The sequence below is a fragment of the Schistocerca serialis genome, chromosome 11 (assembly GCF_023864345.2).
Source record: "Schistocerca serialis cubense isolate TAMUIC-IGC-003099 chromosome 11, iqSchSeri2.2, whole genome shotgun sequence".
Classification (NCBI taxonomy): domain Eukaryota; kingdom Metazoa; phylum Arthropoda; class Insecta; order Orthoptera; family Acrididae; genus Schistocerca; species Schistocerca serialis.
In genome coordinates, this window is record NC_064648.1 from 166,943,743 (window position 1) to 166,968,241 (window position 24,499).

Sequence of the window (24,499 nt, forward strand, 5' to 3'; positions counted from 1 at the left end):
TTGGTTGTCGACGGGCTATGCTTATTCTTCGCAAATTGCGAGTTCAATTAAGATTTGTTATGTGCAATTGCACGACAGGGAACACCAAGCTTCCCAATTACCCTAATGGTAGTTTGAACACGAACTGTTCATTACGTAAACGAAGCCACATTGACTGTCTTCAAACTAACGACGTAATAGAGAGAAAATAAAAAGAGCTGAACTTGAGAAAAAAGTAACCATTGTAAAAAGAAAAGAATAACAAGATTTCGAACAAAGTGTAAACCTAAAGTACCTTGGAAGTACAAACTACGAACAAGAGACACGCTTTTCGTCAGGCCTTGTAGTCACAGAGACTAAATATTTCTTTGTAAATAATTTTTAGACATGATATGTATACTAAATGTTAACTGTACTTTGTAGTAATAATGCAGTCAGTAATAAATGGACACGTATGTGCTGCTGCGTGTGAACCGACTATAGACAAGTAATTAATGGACACGTATAAAAGTGGAGCGTGTGAACCTTAACATGACGACCAAATAAATGTGAACACGAATTAATAATAAAGTGTGAACTGAAAAGGTGATGACTCCAAGGGCACGTGTGAAATACCGCGTGTGAAGTAATGTTATAAGTACTCGTACCACGAAACCACGATGTAGAAAGCCGAAGATTGAAAGTGAATAAGTGTTGTACTTACCACAAACGGTACTGTACGCCTTTCCACGGACACATTCTTCGAAACAGCTGCGGGAGTCGCCGCATCTGGCTGCTTCCGTAATCCAGAGTCGATGAAAAACTGTGTAAAAACTCACACCACGGCTAGTAGACACCAAACGCTCTGCTTCTCGCAGAATACTGCTGCTAGCTTTGTGGAACTGTCAAGTTATTATCACGTGATTGTGACCAACGGACGTAACACTGTGTACCCTGAGCGCTCAACAATCAATTTTTCTTTGCACAACGAGCGCGGATGCCAAATGTGTTTGAAATGCATTCAAAATAAAATATGATAAAGCAATGAATTAAGCACTCATGTACCTTGTGAAATTATAAAGACACTAAACGGAAGAGTCTTAAGCTCGATTTTGACAATAGCTACCGAATTTACTGACCAGGCCGAGTAATGACGAAAACGTGTCGAACCAAGTAAAACCAGAAAAATAGATAAATATGAGAACTAAGCATTCCTAAGAGAATGAGACCTTATGTACATAAACAGTTGTTATCCTTACCTAATCCAATTTTCTTTTAGACTAAGTTATTAGTAAGTAAGCACATTCTAAACAGATTTTTTTTCTGTATTTTTCATGTACGAAAACATAAATGGAAGCACGGACAAGTGTCAAGTGAAATAGAGACCGCCACCATACGGCTCAACATGTTGCAGAACCAGTCTTCCAGTTCCTGACCCACGACGTATTTCCAACGCAACATCACACCCCGACAACTACTCCAACTTCCACAATGAAAGTGATGCCCTACTTTTCCTCCACTGTGAAAGTGTAATCAATTTCCCCACTCAAGTGCAGTGCTATCATTTATACCCGAAGTTCTACCACTCCCAGTGCAACTCATACCTACCCAAGTGTAGTGAAACTTTTTTTTTTGCAGGTCATAAAAGCCACAAATAAGTAAAGTGCTACGTATTTACTGCAAGAAATCTTCGACGAAACAACGACAAAAATATTCCTGTAGTATGTCACTGTAAAACAAGAATGTCAATTTTTTGTAACATATTTTTTCCACGAGTGCACACAGCACCCAGACTTCCTGCGAAGTCAAGTAATTTATTTCTTTGTTTTTTTTATATTTATTATGCCATGTATAATGTATCTATGTATGTGTCTCTTTATCTTAATTTCATTATCTTTTACCGAGAAATGAACATTTGCTATCCTTGTACAATACATTAGAAAGGGCACAGTTCAATTGTCATGTAGTTACCCTATGGACAAATTACTATCAATTTCAGTCGTACGAATATACTTACCTGATACTCTGTATGTTAACCACTTTGCTTGATGTAATGTGTAAAATCTATTGTAAAGAATTTTTGCAAGTAATACTAACTTGTTTCACGAAAGCAATAATATCACGACTACGCGTGAGTCTCGATGATCCTGACGGAGTCATCGCTCCTCACGCGGGAAGCAATGTGATATTATTGGATTTCAGACATTTTGCATATGAGAAAAGGACAGCCACCAAGCTGTAGTTTGCAGTGATACTAAGCATGACAACACGAGAGTAAAAAAAAAAAAAAAAAAAACGAAATCTGTTTATAACGTTCGCCTACACCAAGACGCGCGGCCAGCGTTTAAAAGGTACTTTTAAATACTATGACTCGCTGGGCGCAGATATTTAAAATCATTGCCGCAGCGCTTGATAGCAAGAAGCTGCGAAACAGAAGAAAGAACAATTTATCATTTGTTAGGAAAATTCTAGAGTCTTTGTAGTTGGTTGTACTTCTGGTCGCCGATATGTTAACATGTACTTCATTACCTTTGATGTTTGGTTGCCGACTTGTTAAGACGTGTTGTGTAGCACCGCTACAAGTTATATTTCATTTAGTGTGAAAAACCACGTTATCATCAAGAAAGAAAACGCTTTTGTAAACCTAGTGACGATAAAAAATACTTACGCGCACGCCAGGACATTTAATTTTTACAAAATATCACACATACAAAAGCAGCGATTGTTGGACTGCTCCATGTATGAGAAAAACATAAAAATGTAAGTTTTGTATTCATTGTAAATTTGGTAATGTTTATAGTTTAACGCCTTTCTTCTTTGAGAATATACTTTTCCTCCACTGTACAGAAAATCTATGCTTATTCTTTTCTTTAAATTAACCACAAATAATGTTTATGTTTAAATGAACTTTGTTACAGGTTCGCTCTTTATCGCGGTGTGTCGATTGTATTTGGGAGACCATTAACGTGTTCAATTTACGATCTGACAACTTTTTTTTTACAAAATTTCACTGTTTTGCATTCATTTCCAATTTTTTTTATTATTCAAATAGGTCCCTTAGGTAATTTCATTGAAGAGTCTGATTGCGTGAAAGCAATCCGGGTTAAGAGGTCATTTGAGAAATTATTTTCACGCAATCAATCCGTACGTCTCCCAAACACAATCGAGAACCGACGCATCATCGATCATTCATTAATTTTTCTCTTTTTCCAAGTCGTACCAAGAAACGGCCAAGGAGAACTGCCGTGAGTACGCAATCTAGTGTTAAAAGGTTGCATTCTTTATCTTGTCGGCAAACATTGCCATGAATTATCAACATCAATGTTATATTTGGTTAAATGTGAAAAGCCCAAAAAACCTTTTAACGCTAGACTGTACGTAGTGAAAGGTTATTCACATTAAGTACAGAAACAAGAAGTGTCGAAAATGGAGAGATACAGGATTGAAAAGAATCGCCGCTTCTATTGAGTCTGTACGTGGAGCAAGCTTTGAAGTAAAATCAGGAGATATTTTGGAAGGTAATTAAAGTTCAGGGTAAAAAAATAAAAACATTTAAGTATGGTTACGACATCCTAATGTTATAAGGCTTGCGAAGGACTTGGAAGAGCACTTGGAATAAATGGATAGTGACTTGATGATATATTATAAGATGAACATCGAGATTAGTAATCAACGACAATTAAGTGTGGCAGAATTACATGAGGCAGTGCCATGGTAATTCGATTAGGAAATGAGACACTAAAAGTAGTAGATGTCTTATACTGTTTGGACAGCAAAATAACTGCTGAAGACTGTAGTGCAGAGGATATTCAGTGTAGAGTGACAATAGCAAGGATAGCTATACTGAAGAAGAAGTGTTGGTTTAGGTGTAATATCAGTTTAAGTGTTAGGGAGTATGACATGTAGATATTTGTTTGGCAGTAAATCGTGGATGATTAGCAGATCAGACAAGAAGTGAATATAAGGTTTTACAGCATGGTTCTATTTTAAAAAATGTTGAAGGTACGATGGACTGAATAACAAATGAAGAAGATAGAAGAGACAGACAAAAATTTGTACCAAGGCTGGGATTTGAAATGAGGATCCTGCGCACTTCGGAGAAGCAGTAACCACTGCGCCACGCTGGCACAATGGCTTTGCACAACTCCACAGACTATCCTAGAGCACCTCCCTCCCCAAACCAAATCCATATTCACACCTGAGGCCGTTTGGTAGGAATGGGAACTTTAATTGAACATTGAGGCATGCAAGGGTAGTGCACACTGTTCTGCAAACCCACTGTAGCAGGGTGCCGTACTAACCAGCACATCTGCCTAGTGTGCAGGCCAGGCAGCTTCAGATCCCGGCCTTGGTATGAATTTTCATTTCTCGCTCCAGTCTACACACACACACACACACACACACACACACACAAACACACACACACACACACATATATATATATATATATATATATATATATATATATATATATGTATGTATATATTACACAGATGTTTCAGACTTGAAGAGATCTCTGGAACCATATACTTTCATTTGATTAGGTGACGAAGTACTTAACGGAATTGTATATATTACACAGATGTTTCAGACTTGAAGATCTCTGGAACCATATACTTTCATTTGATTAGGTGATGAAGTACTTAACGGAATTGAGGGAAAGGAAATTTATGACGCAACTTGAGTAAAGGAAGAAGCTGGTTGATAGGAGTCGTGTTGATACAATAATGAATTTTCGATTTCATTGTGGAAAGATACGTGGTCAATGGTGGTAAGAGTTGTGGAAGGAGACAGAGGCTTCAATAAAGTAAGTACGTTGAAATGGATATAGATTGCTGTAGTTATACAGAAATTAAAAGACTGACGACCTCATCAGAAACAATCAAGGGAAGTATGAGGTAGGACTACAACTTGAATAAAGGTGGCTGATTTGAGTGTATACCAAAGCGGACTGCCCAACGTGTCTTAACGTTCACCTCCATGTAATGCGACGTGGGGACAGTGATCGTAAGAAGCAAGACGAGTGTCACACCTCGTTAATGACAGCAGGCATCAAACCTATTATTAATTGCTGCTGTCACTGTGTGTCTGGCCATTTCGACAAGTTTGCGAGTGAACTTTGCTAAGAGAACCGTATACAATGGCCATTTAGCGCTAGTAGCCAGCAGAACACGAGACTGCAGGTCTTCAGCTGTGCCAGACAGCACAGGAACAGGTCAGTGGCCGGCTGGAGGTGTGCCTTTTGGCCCGACGTATCACAGGTCTGCTCCCTCGTCAGATGACGCGAGGCCCTGAGTGCACCGAAGAAGCAACGAGGCGTTCTGCCCGGTACGTGTGGAGGCTGCAGTTCACGCTGGAAGCGGCTCAGTCAGCTTTTGCGGTGTTTCGCGTACCGTCACTCAGGCCCGTTCATTCAGGTTACCGTGAACGTGGACCACCGTGTGTACTTTCGTACAATCTCGGTGTCCAGGTGTTGCCGTTACTGAGCCGTGATTTCCTGCCTGCGATGCTCTTGGCAGGATAGTTTCCCTGTCGAAGTAACGCACTTTGCGGCGTCCAGGTTGGCCAGCGCCCTCTAATTAGGACGGCCGCGGCTCTGGAGAAGAGGCGGCAGCCACAGGGGGAAGGAGGCAGCGCGCGAGGCACCGCGAGCAGCCGGCCGGCGCTCCGTGTACTGCGGGGACGCACCGCGCTGACACTCCGGCGCCTGGGTCTGGCGGCGAGCGCAACTGGAATGGAGAAGCAGTCACCGGCCAACACAGGCTCTGTTTGAGAGCTGGGTCTGTCTGGAATCCTGAGCAGAGCGCGGGAATTTACCCTGGCGTGCAAGTTAACGGCGATCTCCTGGACTAACTTTAAATGGTGAGCCATTTGTTGTAGAACTTTAGAATGTCGTTGCTCCGTGTAGCTTCTTTGATTTTCACTAGTCATTCCTTAAATCACTTGGACGTGGGTTCGGGATATTAGTCCATCGAACTGCCCTGGTTCCGTTGCCTTACGAGTGTGGCCGATAATTGACGATTCCTTGTTTTATTACGGTTGCTAATTCGTTAAGTGGTCAGTTTTATGAATCAAAGTTTATTGTCAGTATAAAACTTCAGCCACCAATTTAAGTCGGAATCGCCAACTTCCTTGTCGCTTTCAACTATAACAGTTACAACTTTGCACCGTCAAACGACGCTTTGGTATTTAAGGTTGTGTGCGGATTGTCGGATCATTATCATCTTGAACTGGTTGTGGTTTGTAAATTTATCAAGTGAAATTTGACGTCAGTCGAGATTGTGTAATCAACTATTGCTTTAACAGTAACTGCAATTGACACACTACAACGTTTAACATCTCCTCCTGCGTTTGGAGCTATCCAGTGCTCGGTTGCTAGTTTTAGTATTTTCGTGAACAGTGTATTAATACTGGGCCTGTCTGTTGTAGAAGCCGTTTTTGGCGTGCGCAGGTCCTCCTGCGTGTCGTTCTCACTTGAGCTCTCGAGCACGGAATTCACACGCGCGGCCATCGAGAATGTGCTGATTGATGTGTAAATCTTTCAGGCTATCATAACATCATATTCCAGAACGTTTTCCATAATAGTTAAATCACGTATTTATGAGAACTTGCTGTTTGAGTATTGTTCTTGAGACCAAATACCTTTTACAAATTGTAATTTTTCGTATTCACAGGTCACTAGTGAACTCAGATCTGTAGTTATGATACGGTTATATTTGTGTAAAGTAATTTTTTATGAATTTAAAGTTATGGCCATGTGGTTGTTTCTCTTTAAAATTATGTTCTGAATTATTCTCATTGTTTTATACAATTGAATAAACGCTGTAGATCATCCCAATTTGCAAATCCTAATTAAACACTGTGTTGTTAACAGTGCTCTGTTTTAATTATCGTTTTGAAAATAAATTCTTGTGTCCACAAATGAGATCAGCATTCCACTCCAGAAACCCATGTGCCCTGCGTAGTGTTGTACCACCTTACCACTTACTTCTGCACTTCCTGCTGACCGTGCTTTAAACACTCCCATTTGGATAGATGCCAACAGCCACATTCACAGGACTCAATGGACACGTCCCCCTCTTGACAAACGCTCAGGAACGCGATCACATCTTAATAGCCCCACTAAATAAATGGATCTTAGTCCCATAAAAATGCGAGTCTGTGAGTTCCTGGGACAGCGTGTGATCGCAGCCCATCACCGACAACTAGCTCTAGAGATGTAGTCATCATTTAGTGTATATCATACGAAATCCGTGAAATTCATTAGTCGCCGAATGGAGGCCACTGTCAAGGGCACACGCAATGTTGACGGTATTTGCATCCTCAGGGCGTGCCTCTCAGGGAATGGGCTGGAATGGGCTCTGATGTGAGCAGGTACCTGGCTAACACGGAGTCGTTTTGGAAGATGCCGCGAGGTCAGAATGAGCAGCAGAGCGGTTGCCATAGTTATCACGTGCCCTTGAGGTCAGTGCTGCGAGGCGTTGCGCAACAACGCTTCCAATGTCGGATGTCAGGAAAGTTTGACGACGCTTGAGGGGGAGGGGGGGTGAGAGGGGGAGGGGTTGTGGAGCAGAGGGCAGACTGCGGATACAGTAGGTGGGAGGTGTCAGCCGAGTCCAGCAGTGGCCAAGATAAGGATAAAAGGCTGTCTTCGCGACAGCCCACTACACTGGCTGCAGTGGCACAGAGCAGAACTCACACATCTGGTAAGTCTCTACGTGTTTCTTCCAGCACTGCGGCGGAGTGCTCAGCGTATCACTTTCCTCAACTTGACGGTCTCCTGCTCTCAATGCTACCCCCCTCAAAAACGGTACCTACGACCTATAGCGCAATAGCTCTTGATATGCATTCCGTCATAGGTTCACGTCATCTACGCATTTCAGCAGCTACTGATTCTTACGGCGTAGTCTACGTAATGGCGTCACTAGCCGCACTAATTATTGGTATATGTTGTATGCCGTCGAAACAGATTCATGAAAGCATTGTACTTTCGATACAAACTTGTCAGATCGGACAATGGAAGTAGTAGAGATCTGCTGGAATACGGCTGTACAGGCCTAATTTACAGGGTGATTCACGAAGATATGAAAATACTTTAATATGTTACGCTACGTTTAAAACTAAAGAAAAAAGTTCATAGGTCCGCTAATGTTTAGTTACGGAGCTACGGGTAGTAAAAGATTTTGCCTGAAATTTAGCAACTTCGCTAATATGAAGCCATCGCAAATCTATAGATGGTTAAAGTAAAGCATGATTTAAATTTATTTTGTTGTTATTGGTCTGGCGAATCTAGCAAAACATGTCCCATATGCACAGTAGTTTTCCAGAACATCCAGAGAAGCAAAGGCATAATTTCGTAAAATTTTGAATTTATTAACTACCTGGTCTAATTTGTTCTTTAAATTCCAGACAACTGCACAAAGTTTTCAACGGAAGTGTAGAGAATTTAATTTTGGAAAATTTATGGTAAAAGCGTTATCTGAAACCGTATGAGTGTGTCACATAATCTGATGTTATGTATACCACAGCACACGTGAATTCGTTTTAAACCGAAAAAAAACAAAGCTCACTGTTAAGAAACTTGTACAAAGTACATACAATTTCGCAATACAATCACAATCACAGTAAATGTTCAAAAACGTCTCCACCTAGTTCAGTGCATTTAGCTGCACGTGTACAGATTTTGTTGCTCGTTTCAGTTTCACAGGGTTGTTCTTAATTTCTTCTATTGCATTCATAATGTGACCGAGTCGTGCCTCACGTGTATTGATTTTGTCATTATAATCATTATCTTTCACCCATCCCCATACACAAAATCCGTTGGTGTTATATCGGGAAATCTGGGTGGCCACAGACGTGTAGCACCACCACCAATCCATCTCTGGGAAAAATGTTCATTTAATTGTGCAGTAACTCCGTTGGCGAAATGTGGAGGCATGCCGTCATGTTGAAAATACATTTGAATTTGCGTAGCAAGCAGAGTATCTTCGAGTAAGTGGGGCATTTCTTCTTGAAGGAATTGTAAGTACGACCCGCCAGTTAGACGTCCTGGGAAAATGAATGGTCCAATAAAGTGTTTATACCATCTCGAGTAAACTGTGCCTCATCAGAAAATAAAACGTATTTGTGTAACTGTCAATTAGTTTTTAACCAGTTGCACAACTCCAAGCGGAGGGCTGGATCTCCCGGATAACTGATGCACTTTTTGTTTATGGCAGAGACACACATTATTTTACTTCATTGTACACCATATCTTACATTGTGAAATGCCTAATAGTTGAGAGATACGCCGTGTACTGTACACAGGCTAAGTTGAACAGCATCCATAATATCCTCATAATCGTCTTCACGTATCGAGCTCTCGTACTGATTATGAAAGCTAGGTAGAGAACATGTCTCCCGTAACATCGAAATCCACTAATGATTCGTCCATTTGGAAGCCATCGAGTTGAATAACGTGCGCCATATTCGTTAATTTCAGCTGTATCATTGCCATAACATTTTCCATAAATAAACACCATAGTGGAGTATTCCTACGTCGTCAATTTGAAAGGCATTCCTATTTCATAAATAATCTACAAACTACAACAGTTACTATGTGGTTTTACTTAAATACACTGTTCTTATTGTGTTCTTTCACTGAACAGTACAGAAAACTAACTCGTTTCAAGGTTAGGGAACGTCTGCAACAACTCACTAAAGGTTGCCAACAATGACACACACGTTTCTACATTCTTAATGAAAAATAAACAAATTTACTTGTATTACAACCTTTCCTTCTCTGGACGATACACTGCAGGTACACGTCTGGGACATGTTTTATTATATTCAGCACACCAGTAATAACAAAATAAGTCGAAATCGTGTTTTACTTTAACCTCTTAAAGTTGTGCGATATCTTCATAATATCGAAGTTGCTAAATTTCTGGTAAAACCTCTTATTACCCGTAACTCCGTAACTGAACAATTGCGGACCTATGTTTATAAGACCTTTTTTTCTATATTGTTACATATAGAACGACATATTAAAATATTTGCATATCTTCGTGAATCACCCTGTATGGAAGATGTATTTGCGATGTGGCCCAGCTTGAGACACTCAGTATTGATAACTGACCCAACATGCAAATTCTTGAGTTTTGTTTTCGAACGTCGGACGTCATTAAAGCTTGACAACGGTGCGGGAGGAGGCTTCATATCAAAGTCCCCGGGTATGTGCCACCAGTTTCTGACGTTGGACCTCTTCTCGCCAGGATACCTGCTGCATCTGACGAAGGTTTTGCCCCCCGTAGATGCCTAATGGACTCGGGAGAGCGCACCAGACTTCTCTGCAAAGACGTTATGCACTGCAGTGAATGTGACACTCGCAATATTGAAGACATTCTGCTGTACAAAACGTAAAATGTGATTAAAAGTGTCTGGACACCTGGCTGAAAATAACATACAAGTTCGTGGCCTCTCCATCTGTAATGCTGGAATTCAATATGGTGCTGGCCCACCCTTAGCCTTGATGACAGCTAACCCTCCCGCAGACATACGTTGAATCAGGTGCTGGAAGGTTTCTTGGGAATGGCAGACAATTCTTCATGGAGTGATGCACTGAGGAGAGGTATCGATGTCGGTAGGTGAGGCCTGCCACGGCGTTCCAAAACATAGCTAAGGTGTTCTATAGGATTCAGGTCAGGAATCTGTGTAGGCCAGTTCGTTACAGGGATGTTATTGTCGTTTAATCTCTCCGCCACTGGCAGTGCATTATGAACAGGGGCTCGATCTTGCTGAAAGATGCAGTCGCCATTACCGAATTGCTCTTCAACAGCGAGAAGCAATGAGATGCTTAAAATATAAATATAGGCCTGTGCTGTGGTAGTGCCGCGCAAAACAACAAGGGGTGCAGCCCCCTCTATGAAAAACAAGACCACACCATAACACCACCGCCTCAGAATTTTACTGTCGGCACTACACACGCCGGCAGATGACGTTCACTAGGAATTTGCCACACCCAGACCCTGACATCTGATCTCCACATTATCTACTTTGAGTCGTCACTCCACACAACGTTTTTCCACTGTTCAATCTTCCAACGTTTACACACCTTACACCAAGCGAGGCGTCGTTAGACATTTACCGGTGTGATGTGTGGCTTATGAGCAGCCGCTCGACCACGAAACCCAAGTTTTCTCACCGCCCACCTAAGTCATAGTACTTGCAGTGGATCGTACTGCAGTTTGAAATTCCTGTATGAAGATCTGGGAAGATTTCTGTTTATTATACATTACGACCCTCTTCAACTCTACGTGCTCTCTGTCAGTCAACAGAAGAAATCGGCCTGTACGCTTTTGTGCTGTATCACATTGGAAACAGTGGACCTAGCGATATTTAGGATTGTGGACATCTTGCGTGCAGGCATATGACACATGTGACACCCAATGACCGGGCCACATTCGTAGTCTATGAGTTTCGCAGAGCGCCCATTCTGCTATCTCACGGTGACTAATGACTACAGCGGTCGGTCATATGGAGTTCCTGGCAGTAGGTAGCAGAACAATTTACATAATATGAAAAACATATGTTTATGGGGGTGTCCCGATACCTTTGTTCACGTAGTGTATGTCTATGATCTCCCATTAAATCACTGGACCCATTTCACCGAAACATGGCAAACAAACAAACTACATGACTGTACGAGCATCATCACTGCTTGTCTTGTAGCCTTCCAGCTCGACAGGAGTGGGAATAGGGACAATATCGTATTTTGTCAGCCCATGCCATATTGGCTGAGCCGTATAATAGGCAAGTTGTGTTTAAGTAGTAGTGGATGGCCTTAGGAACCTGCTTTACTGTGAAGCCTACTAACCAAGAGTACGAAATGGTTTGACAGTGGGTAGGCTGTACTGAACGATAGTGTGTTGGGTTCAAGTAGAACCGACCTGCTTTATCGATCTTCTTTGCATGACAACTTATTTGACAGGAGCAGTGATTGGTTTCAAGCCCCTGATGTGTAAGCTGCACTTCACAATACGTATGTGGTGGGAATATTATCAGCCTGCTTTATCGACATGTTTAGTGGGGGCTACATTTGTGAGTGGGCATGGCTGAGGAATGTTGAAATAGATAGAGGAGGTGATAGACTGAGGTAGGGACCAGGAAATGATGGACAGGGTAAGTGGAGGCAGGGGGAGATGATAGGAGGTGATGGACCGAGAGAGGAGGGGCAATAGAAAACATAAAGGGAGATGGGTGTGGGAGGAAATGAACACTGATAGGCTGGGAGTAGAAGATGAATGAGGAGAGGGGACTACAGTAGATAGGTGGGAGAGATGGGCAGGAGGAGAAGAACAAAGATGGGGAAGAAGAGATGGTTAAAAATGGCTCTAAGCAGTATGGGACTTAACATCTGAGGTCATCAGTCCCTTAGACATAGAACTACTTAAACCAAACTAACCTAAGGACATCATACACATCCATGACCAAGGCAGGATACGAACCTGCGACCGAAGCAGCCCTGTAGTTCCAGAATGGAGTGCCTAGAACTGCTTGGCCACAATGGTCAGCGAAGAAGAGATGGGTTTGGAGAAGAGGGAGATGAGGACAGAAAGGTAGAGAGGTGTAGGTGATGATGGAAAGAGAAATGGTGGCAGAAGGAGATGGATAAGAGAATGAGGCCAGGAGGATATGGACAGGGAAGGATGGAAGATGCGAAGGGAGAGGGTGCAAGAGGAAATGGATATAGAGTGGGGGCAGATTTAAATGGAATAACAGACTGGGGGCAGGAAGAGATGGAGAGGGAGAGTGAGGAGAGGCTGTTGACAAAGTGGGGTGGAGGATAAGTACAGTGAGAAAAGGGGAAGGAGAAAATGGAGAGAAGGGGTGGAGAATATCGACAGTGTGAGAGAGGGGAGGAGGAGATGTAGAGAGAGAAAATGGAGGAGATAATCAGAGATAGAGGGAGAATGAGATGGGGGGATGCAGGAGCCAAATGAATAGTGTAGATGAGTAGTGGTAAGATGGAAAATGATGAGAGCATAGGATTAGATGGACAGACAGAGGGGTGAAGTGGAGATGGGTGAAGACAGCGAGTAGGCAGAGATGTATACAATATATGAGCCATACAGGTTCGCAAGTGAAACTGTGGGGACAGTGACATACAACTGGTCATCTAAACTGTACACATATATCACAGACATTATAGTCAGTACGATTTAGGAGCATACGGGCTGTTCCAACTTTATAAAGTACCTTGAATTATTGGCACATGGACAGCACTGACGCGGAAAATATCTTTCTTATGGAACGCTAGTGGATTTTTGTTCACACAAAGTAATTACTGCTATCGACAGAGGACCTGCAGTTGATTTCATAATTCTAGGCCTACCGATAACTATTGAAACAGTTGCTTACAACCAGCTTCTAATAAAATTACAATCCTATCTGCGACTGAATTCGTGATTTCACGCTATAAAGCTCTCATTATTCATCTCTTGATGCTCCATCTCTCTTTCCATTCCTCTTTATCCCAATCCATCACCATCTGCCCTTGTCTCTAGTATCCCCTTTTCCATGTATTTCAACCTCCCCCAGCCATGCTCACCCAGACATGTAGCCCCTATTAAACGTGACGACAAAACAAGCCGATAATACTCCCACAACACACCTATAATACTGGGTGGCTTGAAACCAATTAATTCTCTTGACATATATGTGGTTGTGCTCTGTATGGCGTCTGCAGGGTGAACCATCTAAAGCTTGGACTGCAAATATTATGGAAATGGAAAGTGCTATTGACGTGCAGTTTTCACAGAATGAATTCGAAGCCAGGGTCTCGTACTGTTATCCAATAAACAGATTGTAATAATACTTAGAAAGTGTATTTTCTGTACCTGCGAGTTTCCTAATGAAAAAATCTTATTGCCAGTAACAAACTAAAAATAGGGTAAACTAGAATTTCGGTGCTGTTTGCTGCAGAAGTCTAGTGCAAGCCAGCTATGAAATACCACGTTGTGAGAAGTTTCCACACTGACGCTTCTTTGTGCCATTCGACCTGCGTAGTTGTTAGATCGATGTTGTTATGTTCGTTTACAGTGAGCTTGTGTGTTCCCAGAGAGCAGTGCTATCAGTTTTCTATGTGACAGTCTAAGCAGTAGCTCATGTGTATACAACGGGATTTATCAGTGCAGGAAAAGCTGACATGCTCATGGTGCATGGAGAGTGTAGGAAGAATGCAGTTTGTTCTTCTACAGTGCTTGCGGCAGGATCCCAATCTCGACCATCTTCTCAATCAGTTGTGTGAAAGTGATAGTGTAAGAACTAGGGAACGTAACAGAATGAAGCAAGTGATGACAGAAGAGCGGGAAATTAACGTTCTTCCTGTTGTTGCAGTTGATCAACACTTTACCTCCTGTGCAATCGCATGTGTAAGTGACATGGGTCAGGCAAGTGTCCTACACATTCCCCATCAGCCTAAATTCCATCCCCATTACATCTACCGCAATGAAGAGCTCCATGGAATCAATTATAAGAATCGTGTTAACTTCTGTACATGGGAATTGCGACTAGTACTCCATATGTATTACGTACCTTGTTTAGTGGTGAAGCGAGGTAAACCACCAAAACGTGCGCTATTGGTGTGTTGACAATCCCCATTGGCTTCCTCAGGTGGAACATCAGCGCCCATGGAGTGTAAACATTGCTGTGGGATAGTAAACCGTCAGATCATAGGCATGAGTTTCATAGATAGAACACTGAATGCGTACAACTATCACAGCCTCCTAACAAACCATCTCCCACAGATACTAGAAGGCTTTCCTCTGCACACAAAGAGGAACCTGTGTTACCAATATGACAGCTGTCCAGTACATAGTGCGTGGAGTATTACAGCATGTCTTCACAAATTGTTTCCAAAACGTTAGATTGGATGCAGAGGACCAGTACGTTAGGTGCCCCATTTTCCAGATTTGATGCCTGTTGACTTTTTCTGTGGGGAAAGCTGAAAGACGCTGTCTGCAAGGACATACCAACTACACCCAATGATACATAACGACGCATAACCGCAGCCTGCTCGGAGATGTTCGACGAAACGCTAGCATGTGTGCAGCAGTCGCTCCATACCAGATAGGAAACGTGTTCTGCCACTGCTGGTGGTCATTTTGAACACAACCTGTGATGGACAGTTACCTCGTTACGGCCCAGAATGCACATAACTAGTGCATGCATTTGTGTTGTTCTTTGGTGTGTACTACTACAGGTATTGTACAAGTGACAGTGTGGCAACTTTCCAAAGTATTTACACTCCTGGAAATTGAAATAAGAACACCGTGAATTCATTGTCCCAGGAAGGGGAAACTTTATTGACACATTCCTGGGGTCAGATACATCACATTATCACACTGACAGAACCACAGGCACATAGACACAGGCAACAGAGCATGCACAATGTCGGCACTAGTACAGTGTATATCCACCTTTCGCAGCAATGCAGGCTGCTATTCTCCCATGGCGACGATCGTAGAGATGCTGGATGTAGTCCTGTGGAACGGCTTGCCATGCCATTTCCACCTGGCGCCTCAGTTGGACCAGCGTTCGTGCTGGACGTGCAGACCGCGTGAGGCGACGCTTCATCCAGTCCCAAACATGCTCAGTGGGGGACAGATCCGGAGATCTTGCTGGCCAGGGTAGTTGACTTACACCTTCTAGAGCACGTTGGGTGGCACGAGATACATGCGGACGTGCATTGTCCTGTTGGAACAGCAAGTTCCCTTGCCGGTCTAGGAATGGTAGAACGATGGGTTCGATGACGGTTTGGATGTACCGTGCACTATTCAGTGTCCCCTCGACGATCACCAGTGGTGTACGGCCAGTGTAGGAGATCGCTCCCCACACCATGATGCCGGGTGTTGGCCCTGTGTGCCTCGGTCGTATGCAGTCCAGATTGTGGCGCTCAACTGCACGGCGCCAAACACGCATACGACCATCATTGGCACCAAGGCAGAAGCGACTCTCATCGCTGAAGACGACACGTCTCCATTCGTCCCTCCATTCACGCCTGTCGCGACACCACTGGAGGCGGGCTGCACGATGTTGGGGCGTGAGCGGAAGACGGCCTAACGGTGTGCGGGACCGTAGCCCAGCTTCATGAAGACGGTTGCGAATGGTCCTCGCCGATACCCCAGGAGCAACAGTGTCCCTAATTTGCTGGGAAGTGGCGGTGCGGTCCCCTACGGCACTGCGTAGGATCCTACGGTCTTGGCGTGCATCCGTGCGTCGCTGCGGTCCGGTCTCAGGTCGACGGGCACGTGCACCTTCCGCCGACCACTGGCGACAACATCGATGTACTGTGGAGACCTCACGCCCCACGTGTTGAGCAATTCGGCGGTACGTCCACCCGGCCTCCCGCATGCCCACTATACGCCCTCGCTCAAAGTCCGTCAGCTGCACATACGGTTCACGTCCACGCTGTCGCGGCATGCTACCAGTGTTAAAGACTGCGATGGAGCTCCGTATGCCACGGCAAACTGGCTGACACTGACGGCGGCGGTGCACAAATGCTGCGCAGCTAACGCCATTCGACGGCCAACACCGCGGTTCCTGGTGTGTCCGCTGTGCCGTGCGTGTGATCATTGCTCGTACAGCCCTCTCGCAGTGTCCGGAGCAAGTATGGTGGGTCTGACACACCGGTGTCAATGTGTTCTTTTTTCCATTTCCAGGAGTGTATATTGTAAGCAGCTTGCACTAGAATCCTGCAACAAATCAACTAACATAATTTACGCTATTTTTAGTTTCTTAATGTCAATAAGAATTGTTCCATTCAAAAAGTGTACTTTTGCACAAAAAATACACTTTATAAATATTATTACAAACTGTTTATTGGCCAACAATAAACAGCCCCTGACTATCTGCACGTTCTGTGATAACTGCGCATCAACAGCACTTTCCATCTCCGCAATATTTTCGGTGCTAATTTTATTTTAGTCGCCCTGTTTGTATACTTTAAATTTTCTTTTACACACATATCTGCAGCCAAGCTGCTGTCCTGGAAACTAGCATGAGTTTTTGCAGCGCCTATGTGACCAATCGGTACATCCGAACATTATGAAGCACCGAGAAGAAAACGATTTATTGACACATAATCAGCACGGACTCTGAAAATATCATTATTTTAAAACACAACTAACTCTTTTTACTCACGAAGTAATAAGTGCTATCGACAGGGGGATTCCTATTTTTAGATATCCAGAAGGCTTTCGACACCGTTCCTCACAAGCTTCTTCCAACCAAACTGCGTGCCTATGGAATATCGCCTGAGTTGTGCAACTGGATTCGTGATTTCCTGTCAGAAGGGTCACAGTTCGTAGTAACAGACGGAAAGACATAGAGTAACAGAAGTAATATCCGGCGTCCAACAAGGAAGTTTTATAGGCTCTCTAATGTTCCTGATCTATATTAACGACATAGGGAAAAAACTGAGTAGCCGTCTTAGGATCTTTGCAGATGATGCTGTCATTTATCGTCTTGTAATGTCATCAGATGACCAAACCGAATTGTAAAATGATTTAGATAAGATATCTGTGTGGTGTTGAAAATGGGAATCGACACTGAATAAAAAAACCTGAGAAGTTATTCTCATGAGTACTAAAAGAAATCCGCTAAATTTCGATTACGCGATGACTCACACAAATCTGAAGGCTGCAAATTCAAGTAAATACTTAGGGATTACAGTTACAAATAACCTAAATTGGAACGAGCACATAGATAAGGTTGTGGGTAGAGCAAACCAGAGACTGCGATTCGTTGGCAGAACACTTAGAAGGCGCAACAGGTCTTCTAAAGAGACTGCTTACACCACGCTTGTCCGCCCTATTCTGGAGTATTGCTGCGCGGTGTGGGATCCCCATCAGGTGGTGCTGACAGATGACACCTGATAATTTCAAACAAGGGCTGCTCGTTTTATATTATCGCGAAATAGGGGAGATAGTGCCACAGAAATGATATGTGAATTGGAGTGGGAATCATTAAAACAAAAGTGTTTTTCGTCGCAATGGGATCTTCTTATGAAATTTCAATCATCAGCTTTTTCCTCCGATTACGAAAACATTCAGTTGGCTCCCACCTACATAGGGAGAAATGATCATCACTATAAAACAAGAGAAATTAGGGCTCACACAGAAAAATTTAAGTACTGGTTTTTCCTGCGCACCATTCGAGAGTGGAACGGTAGAGAGACATCTTGAAGGTGATTCATTGAACCCTCTGCCAGGCACTTTATTGTGAGTAGCTGAGTAATCACGTAGATGTAGATGTAGATGTAGAACCCTGCATAGAATATGGGGCTCTATCTAGAAAAATCCGTTGACAGGGTACGATTTCATTCCTCTGCTGAATGTACCCCACAGCCATTTGGGAAGCTTGAGAAAGGGGTCACATGTTGCCACTGGGCGCGTCCTGTGGAGCAGAGGACACTGAAGTGTCGCCCTCTTGTGACGCAGTCGCCATGCAGAGCAGACGCTCCTGTATTTTCAGCCTTCTGTCGTAGCTGACCGCACTTTGCGGACTGTTCCCTTCTCTGCTCTCTGGTACCAGAAACCAGCTTTCTCTAAACGTGCGCTACCTTCTTCTCTCTTTCCTGCACCAGTACTTCACTAACAGACTGATGAACGACCCTCAAGTCCAGCCTGGACAAGACCTCGTGTACCCCGTAATTTTCAAAATGTACCAGAATGTTGGTTTCTCTGCCAGTGCTCTTCTCTCGCATTCTTGACACAGTGCACTTCCACAAGTGGTGCGATTTGTACAATTATTGTGAACTGGTTTTGACTTTACCACTATACAGGAAACTGGTAACATTCTGTGTAATGATGTGTAAATGCTTTGTTGTACATAAAGACAGTGAGTGAGTAATGTATGAGGGAGTGCCTGATTTTCTCTTAATATATGCGAGATGACTCATGTAAGATTTTGACCTTGAAAATACACAATGCGATCAAAAGTATTCAGACACCTGGCTGAAAATAACTTACAAGTTCGTTGCCTCTCCATCACTAATGCTGGAATATAATATGGTGTTGGCTCACCCTTTGCCTTGATGACAGCTTCCATACTCGCAGGCATACGTTCAATCAGGTGGTGGAAGGTTTCCTGGGGAATGGCAGCACATTCTTCATGGAGTGCTGCACTGAAGAGATATATCGATGTTCTTCGGTGATACCTGGCATGATGTCGGTGTTCCAAAGCATCCCAAAGGTGTTTCATAGGACTCATATCAGGACTCTGTGCAGTACAGTCCGTTACAGGGATATTATTGTCTTCTACAGACGCCTTAGACTCTGCATTATGAACAGGTGCTCGATCGTTTTAAAAGATGCAATAGCCATCCCCGAATTGCTCTACAACAGTGAGAAGCAATAAGATGCTTAAAATATCAGTGTAGGCCTCTGCTGTGATAGTACCACGCAAAAAAACAAGGGGTGCAAGCTCCCTCCATGAAAAACACGACCACACAATAACACCACCGCCTCCGAATTTTACTGTTTGCAGTACACGCGCTGGCAGATGACATTCACTGGACATTCTCGATAACCACACCTGCCACCGGCTGGCCACATTGTGTACCGTGAATCGTCACTCCACGCTACGTTTTTCCACTGTTCAGTCATCCAATGTTTACGCTCCTTACAGCAAGCGCGGCTTTGTTTGGCATTTACCTGCGTGATGTGTGGCTTACGAGCAGCCGCTCGACTGTGAAATCTAAGTTTTCTCACCTCCCGCCTAACTGTCATAGTAGTTACAGTGGATCCTGATGCAGTTCGGAATTCCTGTGTGTTCGTCTGGATAGATGTCTGCTTGTTACACATTACGACCTTCTCCAACTGTCGGCAGTCTCTGTCAGTCAACAGACGAGGTCGGCCTGTACGCTTTTGTGCTGTATTTGGTGCTTCACGTTTCCATCTCACCATTACATGTCAAATAGTGGACCTAGGGATGTGTAGGAGTGTGGAAATCTCGCATACAGACGTATTATAAAAGTGACGTCTAATCGCCAGACAATGTTCAAAGTCCGTGAGTTTTTGTGAATTTTTTGATTAATTTCAGCCAAAAATAACAGAGTTGCTCTGTGATATCCGCTGAAGATTGTGAGTATAGTTCTCCAATTACGTGCAGTGTAGCCATTCCGATTTTCGTCTGAAATCAGAAAGGATTTGAATTTACATTACTAACTTATTTTCTAAGAATATGAGCCTCAATGCAGGTGAAAATAATGAAAATTAAAAACTGTGCAGGCGTTGGAACAATTTACTGCGATTTTCACGTTTTTTTCTCCATTTAGGAGAAGAAAAATACCCGTGCAATCGTGACATCTCCTCATAAGTTGGTTCATATAATTAGTAATTTTATACACAATCATATTATCACATTTAATAATGATCGATTCAATACTTTTTGAGTTAGACTGGACGCAAATGTCAAAATAGTCACTTGGAGATGAACGCGTTTGAGAAATCAATTCTTGGAAACTGGAAGTTCAAGGAAGTCAACAATAATGTAAAATGCTTACCAATTGATCTGCGATTCCAGAGCCATATAGTAATCCTTCTTCTTTCCCAGAGGCTTCGTTTTGCGCCTGCAGCAGTGCTTTCCGAGCTATCCGACCTTCCTTCGTTTCAATGCGCTACGTCGATTCTGCCAGCATACGCGCTGGTTATCCATTTGTTCGGCATAACTGAAGCTTTACGTGTCTCCTAAAATTCCTGCCTCGTTCATGGCCATCAGAAGGGATGAATTTCCTTCATTGAATAAGCCAGCTGCTAAATACGACGCCAAATCAACCACTTTTAGTCCGGAGTGCAAGTGTTTGGGAGCTAATCACCAAATAGTGGAATTAAAAGTTTCATTAGCATTTTGTGTGTGGCCACCTACACATTTCTCCAGTAATTCATCCCCTGATAAATCTTATATGGGAAGAATTTCCTTCTGTACGAATGCGAATTTCGCTTTGAAATTTTGACAGAGTACTCTTGGATAGTTAGCTTAACGATTTCTCGAACCTCCTAGTGTGGTTTCCGCATTAACCATCGTAATCCAAATTAGGTTATTATATTAATTTAGATTTTCTATCCAGTTTGTTGAAAGTAAATGAATTGTGGAGATATATTTACTCATAAATTTACAGATTCTCCAGCAGTTGTTTATTTGGCCTGACAGCATTGTCCTTACATCATGTTCTGCAGAAGCGTTAGTTGGTTCATCTGCATTTTTGTCGCAGTTCTCACTGCTGCCGACTATAGCGACTCTCATCCCAGTACAGGTAAAGATTTTACTTGTATAAATTGACGTAAGTCTGTATATGATAATGAATAACCAGTTTTAGTAGGTAATGAAAAACATATTCAATACTTTCATTAAGTATTTTATATATTTGTTTTTCAGGATTAGATCCCGAAGTCACAGTCTACCACTTTGGAACTGACAATATGAGTAAGTGTCATAATTTTCCATTATTTCCAGAAACTTTTCATGGTTCAAGAAAATCATGCAGTGCAAACTTATCTCATTGGTAGGCGTATTTGATGATTTAATAACTGATTTGGGTCATTTGATTATTATGCATAAAATCTCTAAGTTCACTGAGTTTCTGTATTATTACTTTTGTTTTTATAGTCGGTATGAGTTGGAATACAGTTTACATATGTGTTACATACGTGTTGGTAGACCTTGAGAGTGGTAATCATGGCCTTTTTCTAAATTATTTTCATAAAGGTTTAGTGGTCCCGTCTAGATCAATATAACACATGAATAGACGAAGCTAAACAGAATCTATTTCACATAAGTAGTCGTGATATACAGGTATTTGACATGTCTTCCAGGATTACAGTAGTACATTGTACACCGCCTTCCATAAATTTATATTGACTACAGAAAAACCTTCTCACGTTCACAATATTTATATAACCAATTAGAAACAGGAATCTGATAATGGTAATCATCTCAGGAGGTATCCATCAGAAATTGTAATGCTTGTGCTGACTACGTTATATCCCTGTTTCTTATCTGTTTAAATTCATTGAGATATGGGTTCAAAATTATGGTACGTTTGCTTACAACGTGTCCTTTCATAAGTGGCAGAGTTTTTAAATTAATAGTGGATGTCATCATTGTGGTTCAGCTGAAGATTTGCTTTCATGTAAAACATAGTTCCATAGAACCTTCACATGGACACAAACAGTAAATTTTGAAGGAGTGTTAAGTATTCCCATCTATATAGATAACTTGTAGCACTTACTCCGTCAGTTTATTTTGAACAACATACTAGTTTCTCTTTTCTTGGAAATAATGGTTATTTTAGGAAGACAGGTATGACCTTAAGAGCCAGTTACATGGCACATACTGCAACTATACCAGTAGCATTATGATTCTCTTGTTAGTAACATTAGTAAATCAATAATAAACCATGTTCCTCTTCACAGTGTGAGATATGTCATGTTCCCTATTATGATTGCTATCTGAGTGAATGTCCATCAAATTATTGCTATTTGCTTTCTGTAACAATACGTTACAGAAAGTAACTACAAGTTGGTCTACATTTTCGAAGCAGTATGTAGTTCAAAAATGGTTCAAATGGCTCTGAGCACTAAGGGACTTAACATCTGTGGTCATCAGTCCCCTAGAACTTAGAACTACTTAAACCTGACTAGCCTAAGGACATCACACCCATCCATGCCCGAGGCAGGATTCGAACCTGCGACCGTAGCAGTGGTGCGGTTCCGGACTGAGCGCCTAGAACCGCGAGACCACCGCGGCCGGCAGTATGTAGTTGATACGTACACTGTTTCAAGGAACCACATGGTAAACAAAATGTCATTCTAGAATGGGACGTAATTGATGTCTGTAGATCATAAATTTTAAGTAACCACGTTGGTGTCGTCTGTAAGCATTAATTTAATTTCACACATAATTAACGCCTGCTGTGTGCAGATTGTTACCAGAAACTTGAAGCATAAGGGGACGCTAGGCTATACAAAAATGTAACTCCTTGTTCTGATGTCACAGAAACTTCCTGTAATGAGACAAGTTTTTAGCCGGTTAACTGATGAGTTACTGATTTTATAATTGCTAATAGCAGGCTGAACAGCACAAAGGCTTTAGTCAAATCACGCAAGCTATTTACAGAAGAACAATTTCTGTGTCAACGCTCTAAGGTATACAGAAATACCAAGATAGGAATATTCCTCTGAAAGCCAAATTATTTTTATTCCTAATTGCAAAGAATTCAATACATTTGATTGTATGAATTAATTATTTTAATAATTTGAGGTTCTCCACATTTGTAACATCCAATTAGAGTTCCCTGGAATTTTGTGTTGGGCACCTTTTTCTAAAGAGTTCATATGATGGTGTATTTCGTTTTGATAAGACAAATACTGTGGTGAAGTGTTGCATTAAAACATGAATGATATCTATGTATTCCATCTAGTTCCCCAGAGTAGGTTTTCAGCTGTTTACATGATGTACTGCCACATCATGTGATGTATATTTCTGGAAGGCAGGATGGTTTGGTTGAGTTACCCAGTGGTTACAGACAGGTGACTCATAACTTTCATGTAAAATATTGGGAGTTAGTTGTTGTAGGATATACACTGCAAGTCTAATGTCAGTGACATCTGAGCATCTCATGTACCTGTTCAGTTTGTGTCATTTACCTTCTGCCTAGTCTGATGCACTGTCGCAACTTCCACCCTGTGCCAACCTCTTACCTTCAGAGTAGAACTGGTTATCTCACGTTACATGTTGAAAATTCGTACCAGGACGTAAAATCTTAGAAATATTTTCCTTATGTTTGGTTGTAGTAGACACCTTCGACGGAGGAAAGCCATCTTTCCCTCTGCATGTCTGCCTCTGAAATCCGCCTTACTTTGTCCTTCATCTGTAATTTTGCTTTCAAGGAAGCAAAATTCCTTCATCTATTTTGTGATCCCAGACTTTGACGTTAAATTTAACGCTAATCTCGTTTCTGGTATTCCTCATTACGTTAATCGTTCATTTGTTCACACTAAGTATATATTTGCATTCATTTGACTCCCCATTCCACACAACAGACCTAATAATTCTTCCTGATCTTCACTGACAGTAATGTTTTCAGCGAATCTTCCCCATGGCACTTATAACCATGACTGTTAATCCATCTCCTACGTTTGTCTTTTATTTAATTACGGTTTCCTAAATGTACAGATTAGACAGTGGCGGAGAAACACCGTTCCATTAAGTTACACCCTCATTAAGCACATCTCTTTTCTCATAGTCTTCCGTTCTTATAGCTTCTTTTGTGTTCCTATATATATCATTGTATACCCAAATTTCCCGGTATTTCTAGTCATTTCACGCTGTAGAACGCTTTTCCTAGGTAGAAGAATTCTATACAAGTATCTAGATTCTTATTAACTCTTGAATACATTACGAAGTGCAATGCAGCACATGTGTTTTGGGTTCTGTCGTGTTTCCTATGCACTTACGCTACATCTGTTCTCCAGAACAGAGCTTTCTTTGTGGACCAAAG

General features: G+C 42.2%; 1 protein-coding gene across 2 annotated transcripts in view; it reads left to right on the forward strand.

Annotated features, from left to right (window-relative positions):
* Positions 1-7,552: 7,552 nt before the first annotated feature.
* Positions 7,553-24,499, forward strand: part of LOC126427058 (ankyrin-3-like) — a 59,875-nt gene continuing 42,928 nt past the window's right edge. Inside the window, exons 1-3 of one of the 2 annotated variants that reach the window (XM_050089237.1) lie at positions 7,553-7,664; positions 21,119-21,253; positions 21,376-21,423. In XM_050089237.1, coding sequence (XP_049945194.1) covers positions 21,166-21,253; positions 21,376-21,423 — 136 coding nt within the window. In that variant the 5' untranslated portion in view covers positions 7,553-7,664; positions 21,119-21,165. The remainder of the gene's footprint in view (positions 7,665-21,118; positions 21,254-21,375; positions 21,424-24,499) is intronic. The other variant, XM_050089238.1, reaches the window with a different exon arrangement.